This window comes from Anopheles bellator, chromosome 1 (genome assembly GCF_943735745.2).
Source record: "Anopheles bellator chromosome 1, idAnoBellAS_SP24_06.2, whole genome shotgun sequence".
Lineage (NCBI taxonomy): Eukaryota > Metazoa > Arthropoda > Insecta > Diptera > Culicidae > Anopheles > Anopheles bellator.
Genome location: NC_071285.1, coordinates 46,400,499 through 46,422,619, shown reverse-complemented (window position 1 = coordinate 46,422,619; position 22,121 = coordinate 46,400,499). Strand labels below are relative to the sequence as shown.

The following is a 22,121-nucleotide window of genomic DNA, read 5'->3' as shown; positions in this document are numbered from 1 at the left end:
GTTTTCCTGTGTTCCTGTGTTGAACTCACTATGTGTATGTGCGTTTTTTTATATTGTATGTGTCCTTTGTAAGTAAGCGAATCAGTGTATTGAACCAATAATACATAATACTACAAAAAAAAACGAAACAAAACTGACCACTCACTGCGAACTCACTTAATTCCCGAACTACATCCCGCCGCTTCATCCACACGCTTCCTTCGTGCTCTCGACATTTAATATGTGACCCCCCCCCAACCCCCTCCCACACATAGTAACCGACACAAGCCAGGTGAGGGTACTCGGAACCGAACCGACGGGGGTCTCCGTTGGGGGCTCCTTCTAATCGCGGCTTAATCGTAACACCTCAACGGAACGGCAGCACACAGGTACGCTCGGAGGGCTATAGGGGTGGCTGTTGACAAACATTCGATTTGTTCGCGCCCCACTTCACACACACACACACACGCACACACACGGGGACGGGCTCACAAATATTAAATAACAGTGCATTAGGAAGTTAAGTTTTAGGTGAAACTTTGGCGCCTTCCGCGCACTTGCAGGCGTGAAAGATTAATGCCGCCCCCAGGCGCAGCATCCGGAGGCCTCCACACGGGCACCATCACAGCTCACCTCACTCGACTCGCGCAGCTCACCGACTGAAAGGGTGTCGGTCGGCGAAAAGAGAGCGACCTCGCCTGGCCGCCTGCTGCTGTCTCGCTCTATGCGCAGAGAGAGCCACTCTCTTGCGCACTCTACGCAGCGCACTGATCTCGACTCGCTCCGGGAGAGATATTTTAGGAACTAATGGCTGCCGAAAATAATTAATAAGGATCACGCCGCTCACGGACTCCGGCTGTGAGGCCGGGAGTCCGTCTGTCCGTGTGCCGAGCTGGGGTCTAAAATTAACCGTGCGCACGCCCGGCGCACACTTTCGGGGAAGCGCACGCTGACCGATCGCCCAGCGTGACACTTCCTCGGGTACGAGCCATCCGCTCTCTGTCTGAGGCGGATTTATGACCCCATTTTCTGTGTAGAGACTGACAGCTTTTAGTTTTTTTTTCACTTAAATCCCTTGCACGATAACAGAGACACGCACTCGTCGCCAGCTTTTTGGTGCACGAACCAGCACAGGCGACTGCAGACTTATTTTCGATGCAATCCGCCGGCACAAACCGGCCCCGGAAGTACTGGGTACTGGGGTGACCTGGCGCACCGAAGTGATAAATGTCGTGTGGGAAATTTACAAGATTAGCGCCCTCGGGCGAGTGAAGGGAAGAATTTGGCGATAGTCGGCGGACGGTCGGACCGGCAGTCGGGTGTTGATTTATTTAATCTTCCTTAAAAAAGACCGACCGGCCGACGACCCGACGTGCCAGATGGGAGTCAACGACATGAATGGAAGGTTCATTCATTGTTTCGACTAGGGCGCCGGCCAAAGGGGACTGCGATTGGGCGACTTTAACACGATAAGATCGGTCAAACCATGACCGCAAAGTTAGGCAAAGTTTCGATGCTTGATATGAAATGTCGAGAGGATTCCAAGGATCGAGCCATTTTTTCTGTTCTATTCCTTTTCAATGATCCGTAACTCGCGATTCGATTGAATTCAATTTGCAATGACCTATGTGTGACCTACTAAAACACTAGTGAACACTAATTTTTGTAACTCATCAAAAATAGAACCCAAAGACGTTACTCGTGATCGTCTAGTACTCATAGAAGTGTCAATAACAAAACCGGCCCATCTTCCTTTTCCGCAAGACCTTCGCGAAGGGCGCAACGGAAACCTGCCGAAAAGGGTGTCCTTCTCGAATGAAAGGTGAAGGACGAAGCAACGAAGCAAACAAGAGCAGCAGGCGGTGCACATTAGTCACGCCGCCTGTTTTCGCGCATAAACTATGAAGCATCCCGTCAGCGTGACTCAACCCCCCTTTTGTTTTCCCCATCTGTCAATAAATATCTGTGTCCACATAATCCGTTTTCACTGTCATCATCATGCCGTTTTTATGCCGTGACGAATCGTCACATGCCGCACTCGTATTGTTGTCATCGCTTTAACTTGTGTTGACTTTGTGTCTCCAAATTTAAAAGGTCCCGTTCCGTGCACGGCACGCTACCAAGGATCAACGGAGCGTTAATTATAACGGCATGATGACTGTGGACTGTAGCTAATTGGGTTAAATTAAGACTTGGGCAGCTCGAGCGCTCGGCGCAACGGTGGCCATTTACCTGTTAACTGCTGACCATAATTACTGCCTGCTTCATTACCCCATTGGGATGGCCTACTTGATGATGGTTTCACCATCTACCGAGCTGCCGAGTGACTCATTCATATCGCATCATCAGGTTCTACCATTTTCACCGGGGTTCTACCGCTGCGATGAGCTAATCCAGACGCATTCCTGCCGCTAAAAATAACCACCACCATCCTTTTCACACCTTTCGAGGGGGTACACACCTGCACGCAGCGCCTTGGGCCACATGTGTTTACGCTTAAAATTCCGCTGCGTGTGTGGTGTTGACGTTGGCTGCATGGATCACGCTGCCCCAAAACATGATTCACATCCAGCCCCAGAAAATTCACCACAACCTCTCCCATTCCTTCGGTCGATTTTGATTGCTAAACGCTACGTTTCGTTTCGGTTGACACATTTCCACCTCCAGAGCGCCGGAAGCAGCTGCGTCAGCCGTTGCTGACGGCCGATGGCGTCCCGGCGTTCCCCAAGTCGGTGCCACATGTCGGAGCGCAACCGCCGACTGCTCAGCAGCAGCAGCAGCAGCAGGAGCAGAGTGATGCGTCGTACGATAGCAGCACGAGCCAGGAAGTGGACAGCGAGTTTGTACCGCAGGGTGACGAGAGTCTGCCGTGGCGACGATCACGCAGCTCATCGCAGGGTCGGCAGCCTGGTGTCGCTCCGTGGCGACGGCCTTCGCAGGATGGGCGGCGTACGTCACGCGATCGGTCACTATCGATCGACCGGCGGGAAGAGGTCAAACCGTGGACCTCGGAGGTGGTTAAGCTGAAGAAGACCTCCACCGAGCGGAAGACGATCGAGAAGGAGAAGCTGGCGAGCGTCCAGCTGAAGCCGACGCAAATTCAGAAGCCCCAGATCAAGCGGGAGCAGCTGGAGAAGGTTGACCTGAAGATGGTCAAGCAGCAGCGGCAACGGGAGGAAATTAGCGAACAGCACATGGAGGAGATGGTCGAGGCCATCATCAGCGAGCGGACAGCGGAGGATCGGGTCGACTATGGGGTGCAGAAGCTGCGCCACGATGAGGACATTTCCATCCTGGAGATCACCCAGCAGGTGGACGAGCTTATTCGGCGGGATTCGCAGGCGAAAGGAGTGCCGTGGCGTCGTGGAGGCCCCCGAAAGGAGAAACAGGAGTTTGTGGAGACGGACGAAAGTAGTCGGCTAACGGTGGACCGGGAGGAAGTCACACTCGAGCACGACCAGAAGGCCGGTGTGGCCTGGCGTCGTGGTAAGGCTCCGGTAGAGCCGGAGCTGGAGCGTCAACCGTTCGCTCAGATCGAAGACACGACCCTGCTCAGTGTGGATCGGTCGGAGGAGCAAGAAGCGAAAGAAGTGGAAGTGGAAAAAGGAGTTCCGTGGCGTAGAGGCCCCAAACCCGAACGGGGACAGTTCACGGAGCAGGAGGATAGCTCCCGGCTGGTGGTGGAGCAGAGCGAACAGGAGACAGAAACGACTCCCACCGAGAAACCGGTCGCTTGGCGAAGAGGACCCAAGGAGCCGAAAGAACCGACGGCGGAGGAGAAACCGGTCGAGGAGCAACCGCCGTCGGTGCCGCCGTGGATGCGCGGACGGAAGCCAGGTCCGAAGCGGGAGCTACCGAAGCCACCGGAACCGGAGCAGATCCCGCAGGTGGCGCTGAAGCCGACACCGCGGCAAAAGAAGGAACTGGTCCGGGAGACGATCGAGGAGGTATCACTGAAGCCAGTGCCCAAGAAGCCACAACCGCAAGAGGAAGCCAGACCCGGCGACGCCGAAGAGGCACCGGAGCAACGAACGAAACCGAAAAAGATCACCGAACTGACGCCGAGTCAGGAGTTGGAGTTGTTGGAGAAGGAAAGCTTGGAACCGGCGGAGAAACCGCCGGTGGCCCATGAACCCGAGGTCGTGACCGAGAAACGACCGGACGAACCGCCGAAGGAGGCCGCTGCACCCGAGCAGCCCTCGTGGAGACGTACGAAAAAGCCGAAGCCAGAGGAGCCGGCTCAGGAGGAGAAACAGTGGCCCACGGGCAAACGGAGGCCACTGCCCGAAGAGGCAAAGGAAGACATCACGCTGAAGCCAATTCCGAGGCCCAGCGTTGAGGAGACTCCGGTACCGGCCCAGGATGCTTTTGTTGGTCGCGTTCCACAAGCACCCATCGAAGATACAGAGGCCCCAGTGCCGGAGGAGGAGAAGGAACCGGAGTCATCCTTACCGCCATGGCGAAGAGGTAAGAAACCGGTTCCAAAGCGTGAATTGCCGGCCCCGGCTGAACCGGAGCACGTCGAGCAGATCGCCCTTAAGCGTACACCACGCCAGAAGAAGGAACTACCGAAGGAGTCGATCGAGGAGGTCACCCTGAAACCCGTGCCGAAGAAACCCGTCACTGAAGAGGTCCCGGTAGCGGAACCTGAGGAAGCGGAAGTCAAACCGGTGAAGGTGGTAAAGAAGAAGAAAGAAAAGCCTTTGCCGACAGAACTGGAAACGATGGAGCCGCTTGAGTTCAGCCCCACGGAGGTACCGGATGCAGAGCGAGAGGAATTGGAACGGATGCCTGCCGAAGAGAAACCGGTAGAGCCGGATAGCGAGCAGGAGAAAACGAGCTGGCGTCGGCAACAAAAACCCAAACCGGAACCGGAAGTGCCCGAAGAGAAACGGTGGCCAACGGGTAAACGGCATCCATTGCCGGAGCAACCTCGCGAGGAGGTTCTACTGAAACCGATTCCGAAACCCTCGAAAGAGGACGAACCGAAAGCTGCGCAAGAACCAGCGATCAAGCCACGACCTGTTCCGGAGTTGCCTGACAAACCGGAAACGGAACTATCACTCGAGAAGCCCGAACCACCAGAACCCGAGGAGGACAAGTCGGCAAGTCTTCCGCCGTGGCGTCGGGGAAAGAAACCTACGGCGAAGAGGGAACTTCCGAAGCCAGCGGAACCGGAAGCGGTAGAAAAGGTGGAGCTGAAAGCGACCCGCCGCGAGCGGAAAGAGATTCCGAAGGAAGGCCTCGAAGAGGTGACACTGAAGCCGGTGGCGAAGAAGACACCGGTGGAACCGACCCCGGAGTCAGTGGAACCGGTTGAACCGGTTCCGGCCCCGGTACCGCAGAAGGTGAAGAAACTGAAGCCAAAGCAACCACTGGAGGTACTGGAGAGGGTAGAGTTTGAGCCACGACCGGATGTGGAAGAAGAGGTCCCCGGGCCGGAACCCGCACCAGCGGTTGAACCATTGCCCGAGGTAACGCCTGAGGAACCCGCGAAAGATCGCTGGATTAGGGAGCAAAAACCGAAACGCGACGAGCCGGAGGAAGAGTTGAAGAAGTGGCCAACCGGCAAGAGGCACCCGCTGCCGGAGGAACCGAAGGAGGAAGTTATGCTCAAGCCAATCCCTAGACCAACGAAGGAGGAAGAACTTCCAAAGGAACGGCCTCTATCGATTGCTCCAGAGGCGAAGCTGGACCAACCGCCCGAGGTGCCCGCCGAGGACGACGAGTCCCATCTGCCACCGTGGCGTCGGGGACGCAAGGGAGTGCCAAAGCGCGAAATCCCCGCACCCGAGCCGGAGGTCATGGAAACGGTCACCCTGAAGCCGACTCCGAAGCGAGCGAAGGAACTGCCACAGGAAACACTCGAAGAAGTGTCACTCAAACCGGTCCCGCAGCAAGCGCAGGAAGAAGTCCTACCACAGGACATCGTCGAGACGGCGGTCGTGAAGGAACTCCCGTCCAAGAAGGTGAAGAAACCGAAACGCAAGGAAGAACTGGAGACTCTGGAGAAACCGGTCTACCCGGAGATCCCGGAACCGGACGAGGTCCAACTGGAGAAGGTCGAACCGACCGTAGAAGTGCCCGTCCAGGTACCAGAAGAAGTGACCGCACAGCCTGCATGGAGACGAACGCCTAAACCGAAACCGACCGAGCCGGAGCCGGAGCAGAAGCAGTGGCCAACGGGTAAGCGTCGCCCACCGACCGAGGAGCCGAAGGAAGAGGTAACGCTGAAACCGATTCCACGGCCCCAGCAACAACAGGAACCAGCCCCGGAACCGATGGAACCCACGACCCCGTGGCGTCGGACGAAGAAAGAAAAGCCCCCGGTCCCGGAGGAAGAGCCAAAGGAGTGGCCCAAGGGTAAGCGAAGACCGCTCGAGGATACGCCCAAGGAGGAGGTGACCTTGAAACCGATTCCAAAGACCACCAAAGAGGAAGCACCGGAACCGGTTGCGGTTACGGAACCCAGCTTGAAGCACCCGGAACCGGAAGAACCGGAACCGCGACCGTACCGGCGGGGCAGAAAGGAGTTGCCCAAGCCCGAGGAGCCTCCGGTGCGTGAGGAAGTAACGCTCAAGCCCGTCCCGAAGCGAGCAGCACCCGAGGAGACGGTCCACGAGGAGGTCATACTGAAACCGGTCCCCGCCCAGCAAGCCCTCGTCGATGTCGGTGAAGAATCGCTCACTACCCTGGAACCGGCACCCGAGGAACCGGAAGCGCGAGTAGCAGAAACCGTGATGGACATCGTGCCCGAGGAGGTGCTCGATCTGATTCCGGAACAGACACCGCGCGAGGTGGCCAAAAAGCGCAAGTCACGCAACAAAAAACACGTCGTGTTCCGGGAAGAACTCAGCACGTTCGCCATGGAACCGGAGGAGGAGCTGGAAGAGGACGAGGAAGAGGCGCTGCCGGTCGAGTCTAGATCCAGCATTACGCTATCCCGCCCGGACACGAAACCTTTGGAACCGGTGGCCACCATGCAGCCGGTTCCGGAAGAGGAAGTACAATCGGAGTTCCGCAAGGAGCTGGAGGTCCGGGTGCAGTCCAATATCGTGAAGCGTGAGAGACACCGCCGGGTGTTTATCGACGACCAAGGTCAACCGCTCCCGGAGTTGGAGATCATCACCCAGAAGCGGGTCCAGGAAGTTACGGACAAGGTGGCCGAAGAGGAGGTTCGCGAGGATCGCCAGCTAACGGAGAAGACCCAACGGTTGCAGCTGGCCGAGACACGGATCGAGGAGCAACGCTCGGTAACGGTGGTCCAACCCGACGTCCGGCCACCGAACTTCATCGAGAAGCTCCAGCCGCTGGTCTGTGAGCCCGAGCAGCCGGTCCTGCTACGTGCCCGGCTCGAGGGAGTCCCGTTCCCGACGGTGCGCTGGTTCTTCAACGACACGGTCCTGTTCGCCAACTCGGAGTACGTGATGGGTGTGGTCGAGGACGTGGCCACGCTCGAGATCGCCACCGTGCAACCGTACCACGTGGGGATCTACACCTGCGAGGCACGGAACGTGGCCGGAGTGGCGACGAGCCGGGCGAATATCGTGGTCCAGGAGCGCCCGGAAACCGGCGAAGCACCACGCTTCGTGGTGCCGCTGAAGATTTCGCTCGATGACGCCAGGACGGTGGCCACGGTTACGTGCCAGGTGGCCGGTGTTCCAACGCCCACGGTGCGCTGGTTGCGTGACGAGCTCGAGATCACCGAGGAAGAAACGCTCATCCAGACGCTCTACGAGGAGCGCACCGGTCACGTCCGCTTGACGGTGGCGGAACCACAGCAAAACGTACCCACGGTGTACACGGTCGTGGCGGAGAACCGATTTGGTCGTGCCGTCGGCAAAGCGAACGTCTTCATTCAGGCGATCGAGCGACGGGAGCCGACTCCGGTCCGGCCACAGACGGTGGCTCCCCAGATCGTGCAACCGCTCGAGGCGCAAGTCGTCCGGACCGGAAGTACGCTGGTGTTTGAGTGTCGGTACACCGGAGTTCCGCGACCCACCGTTAGCTGGTTCCGCAACAGCAAGGAGGTGAGCGAAGAGGAAGAGATCACGATCGTGACGGAGGAGTTCCGGAGTAGGCTGGAGATCCGGAGCGTTACGCGGCAGCGTGGCGGCAAGTACGAGATCCGGGTCACGAACGAGGCCGGCGAGGCTAGATCTTCCGCCTCGGTGGCCATCTCCGACTCGAGCGACGCGGACGAAGCGAAAGCACCACGCTTCGTGGAACCACTGGCGCCGAGGTTGATAGCCGAGGCGGAGGTGTGCATCCTGGAGGCGTCGGTTGACAGTTACCCGACCTCGACGTTCCAGTGGTTCCGCGAGGGCACCGCAATCACCTCCAGCAACGAGCGGCGCATCGTCACGACCGACAACCGGTCGATTCTGATCATCGAATCGTTCGCCCGCACGGACCGCGGCGCGTACACGTGCCGGGCGGAGAACGTGGCAGGTTCGGTAACGTCCACTGCGACCGTCCAGACACTGGACACCCTCGAAACCGAGGAGGTTACCGAATACATATCACCGCGGTTTTTGGAAACAATCAAACCGACGCGTGTTATGGACGGCGAGCGGCTGACGCTCGAGTGCCGGGTCGTGGCGATGCCGCTCCCGCGCGTCCACTGGTACCACGACGGCCGCCAGATCCGCGAGACGAAGGACAAACAGGTGCAGCAGGACTCGGCCGGTCGCTGTGTGCTCACCGTCAGCGAGGTGTTCCCGGAGGACACGGGTGAGTATACGTGCGTGGCGGAGAACCGGATCGGTGAAGCGATCTGCCGTGCCACCGTCAGCGTGGAGCCGTTCGAGTACGTGCCAGATTCGGAGCAGTTCCGCAGCTCCGAGGAGGACCTGTTGACCGATAAGGTAGGCTACCGGTAGGGCTTCCCCACTAGAGTCCACTCCACTGAGCGCTGTCTCGCCTTCTCAGTCTATTTCAACACTGGAAGAGTACGCGGAACCGCTCGAATACGCACCGGAGATCGTGAAGCAGCTGCCGACCGTGGTCCACTCGCAGGAACGCGAACTGACCAAGCTGGAGGTGAAGGTCGTGGCGCACCCGAAACCACAGATCCGCTGGCTGAAGGCGGGCGAAGAGATTATCCCGTCGGACGAGTTCCAGATCGAGAACCTGGCCGACGGAACCTCGATCCTGATCATCCCCGACATCTACCCGGACGACTCGGGCGAGATTACGTTCGAGGCGCACAACGCACTAGGCGTTGCCCAGACGACCACCGCACTTGTTGTGGAAGGTATACCCCGTCGGACGTCCTGTGACGCCTGTGACGTTGTACTCTCTTTTAAGCGCTTCTGTACTAATCTGGCTTCTTCTCTCGGGGGTTTTGGTTTTGTAGACATTCTTTCTCTTTCTCCTAGGAATCGCTTCTTCTTTTTTTCCTGCTAATACCGAACCGCCGATCGGTCGGTTTTGTTTGATTTTGAATGATTTTTTGTCTTCTTTCCAGCCACTACCGATAATGCCTATCTCTCTCTTTCTCTTTCTTTCTCTTTGACAATATCTTTCTCTGCAATGTCTTATTCCCACTGTTCCCGTTATTATTCCTTACCGATTCCCGACCGGAAAAACCTTCCTGTAAATATAATACCGAAAACACACTCAGAGCCCACCACCTACTCACATACCTCTCTATACTCACCACGCAACAAAATGGAAAAACAAACCCAATCTTCTCAATCTACGCCACCAAACTCTCAGCACCGCCAAACGCAACCGAATTCTTCACTGAAGTACTACCACATGCATATACTTAAAACAAAGAATCAAACAAAGAACAAGTTGTGGCCGACGGTGACACTAATATGAGTTCCGAATTTTGATCGATTTCAGAAATTGTCGGCACCAAAGCGTATCGCAAACCGGAATGGGTCCAGCACATGGAGGAGATGAAGGAAGCGCTGAAAGGTAAACCATCGCCACGATGGCGGTCCCCTACGTCACGATCTCACCACACTACTCCGTCTCTTTGGTCAATACAAATTGTTCAGCGTCTCTTTGCGTCACCGACGTTCATTTATCGAAACGGCTGAAGGGTCAGCCCGTCCATTGGCTGGCCCGAAGCCATCGTCACTAGACTAATGGTCCACGGGTACGAGGATTGTAGATCGACCTGTCGACATACTAGACGCATGTCGACTGCCAAAGCTGTATATGAGCTGTGGTTCACTTCTGCGATGTAAGAATACGACAATGGGGTCTGCAATGCTCGTATCCGAGGACCCCGTTCCGTTCACTACCACTATCACTTCACTCTCGTTCTTCATGATTTCAAATGCATCTTTCACTTTAACCCATTTCTGCGTTGATCTAACCCCGGTTCTGTCTGTGGTGTGGACTTATTGAGTGGCCGTGTTTGATGCGCTTTAATCGTAGCATGCCATTTTCTTGCCACGTAGAAAGTAGTACCGAAGAGTTGGACGAGTTCCTCCAGCTGGAAGCATCCTGCCGCGACGGAAGTCCACCGACTCGCTGCTGAACGCGGCCTCTGTTAGTGTGTTTAGTGTGCTTTCGAGTTGTGCCCAATCTGTGATCAATCATCTTGCCGTGTATGTGTGTTTTTGTAGTTTGTATTTGTATCTTATGTTCATTGTTGCACATCGTTGTTTGCCTCACCCTGCGCGCCCATGTCATCCATATCTGTCGTTTCGCACGATCACGATCCACTACTCCACTACTAAACAGGCATACACTAGGCAGGTAAGTAAGAGCGAACCCACAACAGAGTACACGTAGTTCGTAGACGTAGAAGCTAGTGCACGAGTGCGCCGCTGCGAGCGCTTCCGATGGCTTTCTGGCACTAATGAGAGTATCCCCTCGAAACGTTTCCTTTGCCACGCGCCCCCAAACGCCCCCGTTTATTGCAGCCTCGTACTCTGTACCGTCGTACTCGGTGGAGATCAAAGATTCACGTGCCATGCTGGGCGAGAAAGGATTCTTCGAGTGTCACTACGCGGGCAATCCGAAGCCAGGTAGGCAGACCGACTTGTGGGGGACCACCAAAAAAAGACCACCATCACCACACCACATCCACCGATCACCGGGACACAGGAGCACACACGTTAGACACTAGCACACGGGTCAGCCACGCCAGCTACGGGTCCGCTAATCACTTCGGACTTCCATTTGTAGATATACTGTGGTACCGCAACGGTAAGATCGTGATACAGAACGAGCGGACCAAGATCCGCACCAGCGACACCCAGTCCACGCTCACAATCTACCCCGTGGAGGTGTCCGACTTTGGGTTCTACAAGTGCAAAGCCATGAACGAGGCCGGCACGTGCGAGTCGGTCTCGAAGCTGATCGAGAGCATCGTGCCGACGCTGAACGATGACGAGCGTGCGGAACTGGAAGCGGCCCGCTCGCCGAGACGCGGCAGCCGGGCAGGCCTCCGGAATGGCAAGGCGGCGGACAAGATCGAGCTGGTGGTCGAGGAGAGTGAAGAGGTGCGCCGCGAGAAGGCGGAGAAGCGCAAGAAGCGAGAGGAGAAGCGCAAGCAGAAGGAATCGCTGCTGATCGACGAGCTGGTGCAGCAGGAGATGGAAGCGTCGCTGCAGGAGAAGATCAAGTTTAGCTCCGAGTCGACCAGCACGCTCACCACGAGCACCACGTCCGAGCTGACGCAGGACGTGAAGCTGTCCAAAGACCGGGCCACGGTCCGGTTCAAGGAGCACACGGAAACGCTGGTGGAGGAGATCGTCACAACCGAGACGGTGCAGGAGATCGAACGGATGGTGATCACGGAGAAGCTGGACGTGTCGGACGTGGATAGCGTGAAGCGGTCGCTCGAGGTGAACGAAATCCTCACGAACCTGCGGGCCGGTGAGTTCGGTCCGGGTGAGGCACCGCTCCGTGAGTTGGCCACCATCGCGTTCATGGTGAAACACGGCGTCACGGTGAGCGAGATCACCGGGTTCTACCAGGCCAATCACTTCCCGGCCCTGCAACAGCCCGAGTCGCAGTCAGCCATGGTACTGCTGCTGGAACGCGAGGGCTACGCCAACATCGTCACCGAGATCCTGGCCGAGACGGACGCTATGGACGAGGCGCAACTGGCGGCGACGGCCGGGTTCCGCGCGTTCATGCGCATGATCGAGGTGAACCACGCGAGTGTCGAGGAAATCATCGCCCACTTCTCACCGGACGACTTCGTGGTGCAGGAGTGGAAAACTGAGACCGCTTTCGAGGTGCGCTAACACAGGGCCCGACACTAGAACCGACGGCGCGCTAACAGTCTCGCTGACACGCTTCTGACCCTGACGCTTTCCGTTTTTTCCCATTTTCTAGAAACACGAAGAGTCGCGACTTATCTCGTCGAGCGAAGTCCGCACCACCGGTAAATGTCCTGAGTCCTGAGTCTCTAAGTGTGACGTCTGACGTCTGAGTTACTAATCGGGGACAATTCTTTTATCGTTCCATTGCTCGCACGTTTGCTTTGCACCAACCGCAACCTGCTGCCAACAGAGACCACCGTGCGAACGATGAAGGAGCTGGACATCAAAGGTTTGCAATCCTAATGCCTTCCCCTGCACGTGCTTCCTATACTTGCTCTCTTTCTGTGTGCGTGTGCGTGTGTACGCCAACTGCTTGCCGCTGCCCCGAGCCTGCTGCCCTACTCTATACTCTATATACTATACCCTTGTCTGTCCCCGAGAAGCATCCCGCAAGGACAGAGCCACCCGTCGTAGGCTAGAAGCTCTCTAGTATTGCGCCACGTTGCGCTGACCCGTTGTTGCTCTTTGCGTGTAGAACTCTCTAGGTATGCGTGTGCGCGTGCGTTTGCTTGAAAGATCTAGTTAGTTTGCGCCAGCCGAAGGGTCCGAAATAAAGTGCAATACATATGTTACTCCTCGTCTAATATGTAGCTCCTCTCGGGAGGTCCTTTCTGCCTTTTGCCTTTTCTCTCTTACCTTAAGCAGCTTATCGCTAGAGTTTCAGAGCGCTGCCGCTGAGCTGAGTGTGTTGAGCTTCTGTAGTTCCGCTTCATCTGCCTGCATATCAGGGGGCCTCAATGGGGCTCGATACCGGTCATGCTCCTGTTTTGGGGTGAGTCATAGAGAGCGCGGTGAGTATGGTGATGAGTTTCTTTTAACCCTCTTCCAACAAGGTGGTAAGTGTTCAAATCTAAAACCCGATTGCGCCTGCATCCGTTCGACCGAAATCTGTTCCGTCCGCCTTCGATCTAGTGTCTAGTAGATAGCGTGCCCGACTTCCTTTGGTAGATTAGCCATGGCCCCCGCCCCTTCGTGCATCGTCTTGTTAGTGTCTTGGCATGCTGCGAACTTACGCCTAAGTTGTCAAAATCCTTCGCGCGTGCTCTCTCTCTCTTTCTGTCTGTCCCTCTCTTTCTGTCTACTCTGTATGTCGACTAAAGTCGACATTCGCCGTGATCGTCGCAACTGGCCGTTTGTTTACGCATTGTGGATTGGGATTGCATTTTCTGTGTTGACAGCACCGCCACACAAGCCGCCTAGCCCCTCTAGCTCTAGAGATGAATGGCCTCTGCGCCGGCCTTGGCACCTAAAGCCTGGGAATGTGAAATGATGCGAATGATCATAATAGTCGCCTGTTCTGACTCTTTCTCTCGCTGTCTTGAATTAGTTCTCTAGTAGGACTCTCTCTCTCTCTCTCTGTCTCTCTCACTCTGCACGAATATTGCTGTTTCTCTATCTCTCTCTCTCTCTCTCTATTATTTGGAAACTATGGTTTTGAACCCTTTGAAATTAGTCTTTTCCGAAACTTCACAGTAGGCTTCTACTCTGTAGACTTTACCTCTTTCTTGACCGCAAACCTACCAACACACCTCTAAACAACACTGTCATAAACTCATCATCATCCCCTTGATACCCCTTTTCGGACAACAACAAAACTCGAAAAGATCCAGTCCAAGATCCAGACGGAGATCCTAATTACGACCTTAACGCCGACTGTGTCGCATGTCAACTTCCGCCCTCCACAGAAACACCGGATCTCCGCGGAGGAGATGCGAACCGTATCGTCCAACAGCACACCACCGACAGGAACACTGCGATCGACACTAGCACCACCACCACCACCACCACCACTACAGTCACGAAGAAAAAACACAAGAAGCTACGATCCGAACGGAAGCAGCAGCAGCACCAGAGACAGTTGGAGTCGGAGGAGATCGTCGACAGCGAAGAATCGATCGATGAGCGGCTGCTCATTACCCAGCAGCGGCGTCGCCCCCGGCCACCCTTGCAACCTCTGCGGCCCCTCCTGCCGAACGAGGAGCAGGTGCCGGAGGAGCTGGTGGCCGACTTTGTGACCTCACCGATGCGTGAGTCCCTGGCGCTACCTCTCGAGATAGCGGCCAATGCGAACGAACCGACCGTCCTGGCGCAGGTGTCGGATCTCGTGCCGGGTGGACCAGTGGCCGCCACCGGCACTAGTGCCACGGTGTCGCTGGTCCGCAGCCGGGCCCTGGTGGCCGAGGAGACGGTCTCCTCGGAGCGGGAGATTGAGGCGGTGCTGGCCGACAGCGTCAAACTGGCGACCAGCCCGCACTATCAGCTGTACGGTCTGAACGAGCCGCTCGAAGTTTCCGAAGTACGCCCGCAGGAGCACTCGACGGACGGGTGCGGTCCGGTGCGGGTTCCCGCGCCCATCGCGCTGGCCCCGTCCCTGACCGCCCCAACCACCCCGATCCAGCCACTCGTGGTCAGTGAGTCGACCGCGCACGAACAGGCAATCACGTTGGAGAAGGGTCCCGCTAGTGCCCTGGGTAACGCCACGGTACAGCTACTGACGCACGATGCGACGATCGTGGAGGAGACGCTCCCGTCACTACCGGAGCTACCGGAACTGGCGGCCCTACAGCGACCCAGTCCGAGCTGGGCACATCCGGACGTGCGATCCCAAGAGTCGCTCCAGGTAACGGAGCTAACGGAGCGCACCTTCGAAAAGGAGGACACGTTCGAGGGTGCCGGTCACCGACTGCCAGCCACCGTGCAGCCCCATTACCAGCTACTCCCTTCCGAGTCCATCCAGACCGAGGAAACGGTGGCGCAGGATGCCCCGGCTCGCTACTACCCCGAACTGGTCGTCCCGACCGAAAGTGCCCGCCGGAGTGTCATCGAGCAGCGATCCTACACGACGGAAGAGATGCACGCTCCGGAGAAGGAGGATGCGTATGTGCCGGGGCGCTTGCCACCGCAGCAGTGGGCCGATGTGCAGCTATCCCGTACCCGCGAGTCCGTCACGGTGACGTCACAGCACGCGGAAGAGTCCGAAATGGAACTTTCGCCAGTGGCGCCGGTTAGCTCGGTACACGCCACCGGAACCGTGGCCGTCCTCGAAGGTCAACTCACGACGCAGCTGGTCCAAGAGAGTGCCCGAGCCGAGGAGTTACCAGCGCAGGCGGCGTACGAAACCCGTGTCGCCACCGTGGAGTTCCTGGAGCGGGCGAGCGTTTCGGTTTCGAAGGTGGTGAGCGGTGAACGCGAATCGACGCTGGCTCCGTTCGAACCGGCTCGGCCCGGAGTGGCCCAGCAAACCCTCACCGCCCTGCCCGGTGGTGTCGCGAGCCAGGCGACGGAAGCATTCGTCCAGGAGCGGGAATCCCCGTACTATGGTGGACAGCCGAACCTAGCTACGGCGGCCACGCTTCTGGAGCCGATCGAGAACCTGTCGGTGACGGAGGTCGAAACGGCCGACACTACCGGGCGGTTCTCACCCGAGTCCGAGGGAAGAGTCGAGCAGCTCCTGCCCAGCCTGGTGCCGGTTCAGTCACACACCACCGTCGCCGTGACGGTGGCGAACGAGAAAGAGTCCGAACTGGCACCAGAGCGATCGCAACCGATGGCGGTGCGTGCGGAGCAACAGCTCCCCGTACAGACCCCACTCGAGGTGGTCCAGCATCAGGCGGTAGCGGAGAGTGAATCGACGTTCCGGCCAGCGGTAACCCCGGCGAACCAATCGATACGGCCAACGCCGGCATCCGACGACACGCATCGCTCGTTGCAGGTCCAGGAAACGATCGCCATCGTGTCGGCCGGAGATCTCCCGGAAGCGGGCGCTCCACAGCAGCAAGCAGGGCTACGCTTGACGAGTGACCTGGAGGAGAAGATCGTGTCCGAGACGACGATCTACGAGACGGTCCGGGCGCACGTTCAGTCCGAAACGGCCGAACAGCGAACGGCCGAGGCACTGTGGCCGGAACCCACAGCCGAGCTTGTGGTGACGGAGGTAATCGAAAGTCAGCGTGTAACCGACGGTACAGGGCTGAGCGAAGCGAAGGACTACAACCTGAGACCAACGCCAACGCACACCCTCAAGAGTGTGCTGATCGAGCAGACGCTCCCAAGCGATGGATGCGAGCAGTTCGACCGGCAACCTCAGCAACCGACCAGCCGGGCGAACGTCCGTGGCTCCGAACTGGATGAAACTGTCGTGTCGGAGACAATGGTCCTGGAGCGCACTGAGCACCTCTCGGCACCGGAAACACCTGCCGGCAAGTTGGCCCTCACGCAACTCGAACCGATCGAAAGTCTGACGGTGACGGAGGTTGTACCGGAGCAGCGTGAACACTGGACGGAGCAACCGGTGTCGGCGAGGGACGCCACAGCCATCGCGATCCCCGCGGAACCACTACGGTCCGTGCTGATCGAAGAGGTTCAGCTATCGGCCCGTGCTACCGACACACCGACCGCACCCGAGACACAGCCGGCCGAAGCGAGCATCCAGCAGGAACCACTCGAGCAGACGAGCTCCGTGACGGGCGCCCCGTTAGTGTTGGAAGCCACAGCCCATCTGGATGCCGTCCGGACGGAAACGAAGCAAGCCGAAACGCTGCTGGAACCCCGCAACGAGCTCACCGTCACGGAGGTAATCACCGACGACCGTACTGCCGACCGAGTCTCGCAGGAGGCAACGACCAAGGACTACCGTTTGCGACCGGTTCCAACGCACTCACTACGATCGGTGCAGGTGGAAACGATCGAAGCGGTTGACCGTGTCGAAAGGATCGATGAAGTGCCTTCGTCGACGCACTTGGCGACCGTGGTACCACGGGACCGGCAGGAGGAGAAGATCGTCACCGAACAGGTGGCCCTGGAGCTCACCGTGGACCACCATCAGGCTGACGTGCTGACGGTGCACCGGCAAGCCGAGTCTACGATGGCCGAACCCACGAGCAGTGAGCTGCTCGTGACGGAAGTCATCATCAGCGAGCGAAGCGAACGGGCTGGTGTCGCGGAGCAGCTAAAGGATGCCCGGGCACTGGCCGTACCCTCGCACACCCTCCGTGCTGCCGCGGTGGAACAGGTCCAACCGGCCGATACCGTGCACCCTTGTGCCGTGGAAGATCGACCACAGGAGCAACTGCTGGCCAGCAGCGTAGGTCAGCTCGAGCAAACGCGTGTCGTATCGGAAACGATCGCGTACGAAGCGACGGGACCGATACGCCCCGGTCCGGAAGCTCCCGAGGCGAAGCAGGCCGATCTAACGCTCCTGCCCGTGACGGGGCTGATCGTGAGCGAAACGTGTGCGGAGCAGCGCGAAAACGAAGGCCTCCAGCCGTTGGTGGCCTCGGGCTACGTTGCCAAGCAGTCACCGGCCGAACCGCTCAAGTCGGCCGTGGTCGAAGAAACGATCGCCAGTGAGAACGCCTCCAAGTTTAGCGACGTCCCCGCTGCAAGCACAACGGCCGCGGCTACCGTCGGGAGCGAACGAGAACAGACCACCACGGTGGAAACGTTCGCGTTCGAGGATACACCCGAACTGCCGGCCAGTGAGCCGACCGAACTGCGGACCAAATTGGCGGAAGCCGCACTCGAGCCGCTCCTGGGAGCGGCCATCGTGACGGAGGTTATGACGGGGCAACGCGAGGGCTACGAAGCCGGTGTGGTGGAACAGGCGCAAGATCACACGGCGACGGCGACGGCCAGCCACGGTCTCAAGACGGTCACGGTCGAAGAGGTGACCGTCGCGGATAGCGTGGATCAGTTGCCGCAACCCGAAGTATCTGGCGGTTCGGTTGCAACGGTACGTAGCGGTCAGTTCGAGGAGACGACCGTCCTGGAGACGACCGTCTACGAAGGAGAGCGCCACCTCCAGGTGGATGAGATCCCCGCGATCCGCGGAGCTGACCACTCGTACGTCCCGAACGTGGAGCTGCTCGTGACGGAGGTCGTGGCGGAGCAGCGCGAGCGTGAAGGCTATAGTGTGGCGGAACTCGCCCGAGATCATACGGCCACCCGGACTATCACGGAGCACGTACGGAAGTCGGTGACGGTACAGGAAACCCTCACGGGGGAGAGTGTCACCCGGATCGAGCAACCGACGGAACCGGCGACTGGTGCGGCCACCGTACAGGACGATCGTCTGGAGGGGACTGTCGTGCGGGAAGCCCTGGTTCTGGAGAGCCTTGATGGCTACACGCACGAGTTCAATCCATCGCAACAGCAGGCCCAGCCGGCGGTCGTCCCCATCGTGACGGAGCTCACCGTAACGGAGATCGTAACGGAGCAGCGTGAAAAAGAAGGTTACTCCGTGCAAGACGTAGCCCGGGAGCACTCGGCCAAGGTACTGCCCTCGCACACCCTCTCATCGGTGACGGTGGAAGAGGTGCAGCCAGCGGACGTACTAGGGGAGGTAGTGCCGAGCGACGGTCAGCCCACAACGGCCAGTGTACGTCGGCCGGAGCACCTGGACGCACCGGCGACCTCCGAGCAGCTCATCCTCGAGGGACTCGAACCGCTCGGGGCTGAGCCAGCGCCATCGCACCATTCAGCTACGTCCCAGCTGGAACCGCTCAGCAGCAGTGAGCTACAGGTAACGGAGGTGATCACGGAGCAACGGGAACAGGAAGGATTCGATGTGCGTGAAATCGCGAGCAACTACGTCGCGAAGGAAGTGCCCTCGCATACGCTCCGTTCGGTGCTGATCGAAGAAACACACCCAATCGATGACGTCAAGGAGTTCCTGGAGACGGCACCCAGCTCGTACGCCCGACCGTTGGCCGACGAGCCTCGGGAGGAGCGCATCGTGGCTGAGACGGTCGTGATGGAGTCGGAAACCACGCTGGAGCAACCGAACCGACCGGAGACACGGCACGCCGAGAAGGTGCTCCCGAGTCAGGCCGAACTACAGGTTACGGAGGTAGTCGCGGAGCAGCGGGAACGCGAGGGTTACAGTGTCGCAGACCTGCTCGAGCAGCAACTAGCCCGGCCCGTACCGGTGGAACCGATGAAGTCGGTGAACGTACAAGAGGTAGTCACGTCGAGTACGGCGCCCAGTCTGGAAACGGATCGCCCAACGTCTACGTCGGCCACGGTTCGCCAAGACGACGGCGGGTCGTCTCTCCCTGCGACCATCTCAGAGCACGTGGTATACGAGGGTCTGGATCGGTGCGAGCTCCCGTCGGCACCCGACAGCAAGATGGCCGCCCCGGTGATGCAGCCCACGCAGCAGGAACTGATCGTAACCGAGGTGCTACCGTGCGAGCAGCGAGAGTCGGAAGGTTTCGACGTCCAGCAGATTGCCAGCGGCCACGCAGCTACCCGAGTGCCGGCGCACATTCTGAAATCGCTCGCAGTGGAACAAGTCCAGACGGCAGAGCAGCACGAGGAAATGGCCACCGTGCCGGTGGTCGAGCAGGGACGTGCCTCGGTGAATGAGGCCGAACTCGAGCAGACCACCGTCTCAGAGACGCTCGTCTACGAGCAGCTGTCAGAGAAGCAGGCGGTGAAACCGGACGAACGGCTAGCGAGCGTTGCCGTGCAACCGGCCCAAGAGCTCGCCATCACCGAAGTGGTGACGGAGGAGCGCGAAACAGAGCAAGCTGCGCCGGCTGCACTGTCAACGCAGGAAGTGCGCTCAGTGACGGAACGGATACTCCACAAATCGGTTGAAGTACGTGAAGTGCAAACTACGGACGATCTGACGGAGTTGGGACTCGAGCTACGCACGGTAACGGCCGCATCACGGACCGATCGGCTTCAGGAAACGGTCCACTCGGAAACTACCGTTCTGGAGGGTTTAACGGCACTCGCTGCCGATAGCCACCCCGGGGCCAAACTGGCCACATCCACCGTGCTACCGATCGATGAGCTCAGCGTGACGGAGGTAATCACGGGACAGCGGGAACGCGACGCTGTGGACGAGCTGGCCAAAGACTTCATCCAGACATCGGCCCAGGCACTGCCGGGTACAACGCTGCGTAGCCTGCTGGTGTCCCAGGTCGAAGTATCCCAGGACGCCGAGGTGTTACCAGTGACAGCGACCAGCACGTCGCAGACCGCGAACGCAGTCAAGGAACAGCACCCAGAGCCGGCCACCGTATCGGAAACGTTCGTGTACGAAAACGTTGGCCCTCAGCAGGACCTACTGGCGGCGACACCCGAGACACACCGTGCTGCGACCAGCTTGGATGCCGTTTCCGGCGTGACAATATCGGAAGTGGTGACCAGCCAGAGCGCAACGGAAGGCGTTACCAGTGTGGAGCTGGAACAGTTCCAGAAGGCGAAGCTCCTGGAGCGGAACGATGTGATGAAGTCGCTTACGGTCCAACAAATCGAAGTACTGCAGAGTGCAACCGACGGTACCCCACTAGCTGCACCGTTCCCGATCACGAAGGCCCTAGTCAAGAGTGATACCGTCGACGAAACGACGGTCATCGAAACGGTGACACTGGAGAGCGTCTCCGAGTATCGTCGAAGCCCGGAAGTCGGGGAACATGCGGCGAAAAGCGGAGACAAGCCACTCATGCAACCGTTGCTCGTGGAGCAAGTGGAAACCGAATTGAAAGCGGGACCCCTAGAGTTCGAACCATCGAGACCTGCCGAAGCTAGCTTCGTTCCGGAGCAGCTGCTCCAGACCACGGTCCAAGAGACGACCGTCTACGAGGGAGCCGGAAAGCTGGCGGACGCTGCGCCTCTCGAGCCCAAATATCCCACGTTCGGTGTGCCCCAAGGGCTGCAGCTACCGGTCCAAACGGAGGTCAGTGTTTCGGACGGCACGTCGGAGATAGCACCGCACGAGGATCGGCTGACAGTCAGCGTTCAACCGACGCAACTGGAGATGCTCCCTGCGGCGTTTACGACGGAAACTTTCGGTCAAGACTCGGTAGAACAGTTAGCTGGTGCCGCTGCGACTCTGCAGACGGCCCAGCGTACGGTGTCGAAGCTGATTGCTTCGACCACCACCGAAACGGTGTTGGGTGAGGGGCTCGATCGGGCCGACTTTAGCATTGCGTCTGAGACTCAGTCTGCGTCTGTCAGGTTTACCGATATCACCGTCCCCGTGCAGTCCCAACTGCTGCCCTCCGACACGGCGCGCCCATTCGCTGAGACCGCTCAGCCAAGTAAGTTCGCTTCCGCGCTGGTGGAAGAAGGTTTGAGGGCACCGGAATGTCTAGAGGTAGCGAGTAGCGAGCTAAGCGACGTCGCTGTAAATTTCGTTGCGCCGGGACGCCAGGCGTCCGTTTCGTTTATCACTAACCAAACGGTCAATGTTTCGGAAACGACTCTGGGCGAGTACGTGGATCGGATCGAGCTTGCGCAAGAACCCGAGCAGCGGTTCGCAAGGGTCACTCAATCTACACTGCTCACGTACGGGGAAGAGTCCCACCCTGTGATCGAGAAGGGTAAGTACTGGGCGCTGGGCATCCACCCATTACACCCATCAGACATAAAACTTCCCCTTCCCGAATTGTACATTGCTGTCTGTGATTTTGCTTTACACATTCCATCATGATGTAAGTTACTCATTGGATTCAGGAAACGGAACATACCCAAATAAACAACATGCTTCGAACATGCTTCACACATGCACACACAATAAAACACACACCTTCTTCATTGTTCCAACAGATGACACAGACAAACAAACACGTACACGGGCAGCGGGTAGAAAACAGATCAACACCGCCACTACACTAAGCCAAGAAGAAACAACAGAAAGCGAACAATCTACACACTCAACAGCTCACAACACTCACACAAGCCACACACGAACAAACACTACCATGTTAGGCGCAACACCATCAATCGAAACAATCGAACTACCAGAAGAGGTACGAATCATCGAAAAGCTCACCGAAGAAGGCAGGGCAAAGAAGCAAGTGATCAAGAAACGCGTCATCAAGAAGAAGGCTGGAA

General features: G+C 58.1%; 1 protein-coding gene across 1 annotated transcript in view; it reads left to right on the top strand.

The window, feature by feature from the left end:
- The window catches only part of LOC131215730 (titin-like), a 130,227-nt gene that overhangs the window by 74,841 nt on the left and 33,265 nt on the right, over nucleotides 1–22,121 (top strand). Inside the window, exons 29-33 of the mRNA XM_058210122.1 lie at nucleotides 2,647–8,846; nucleotides 8,911–9,235; nucleotides 9,832–9,906; nucleotides 13,961–21,607; nucleotides 21,996–22,114. Of these exons, the coding sequence (XP_058066105.1) occupies nucleotides 2,647–8,846; nucleotides 8,911–9,235; nucleotides 9,832–9,906; nucleotides 13,961–21,607; nucleotides 21,996–22,114 (14,366 nt within the window). The remainder of the gene's footprint in view (nucleotides 1–2,646; nucleotides 8,847–8,910; nucleotides 9,236–9,831; nucleotides 9,907–13,960; nucleotides 21,608–21,995; nucleotides 22,115–22,121) is intronic.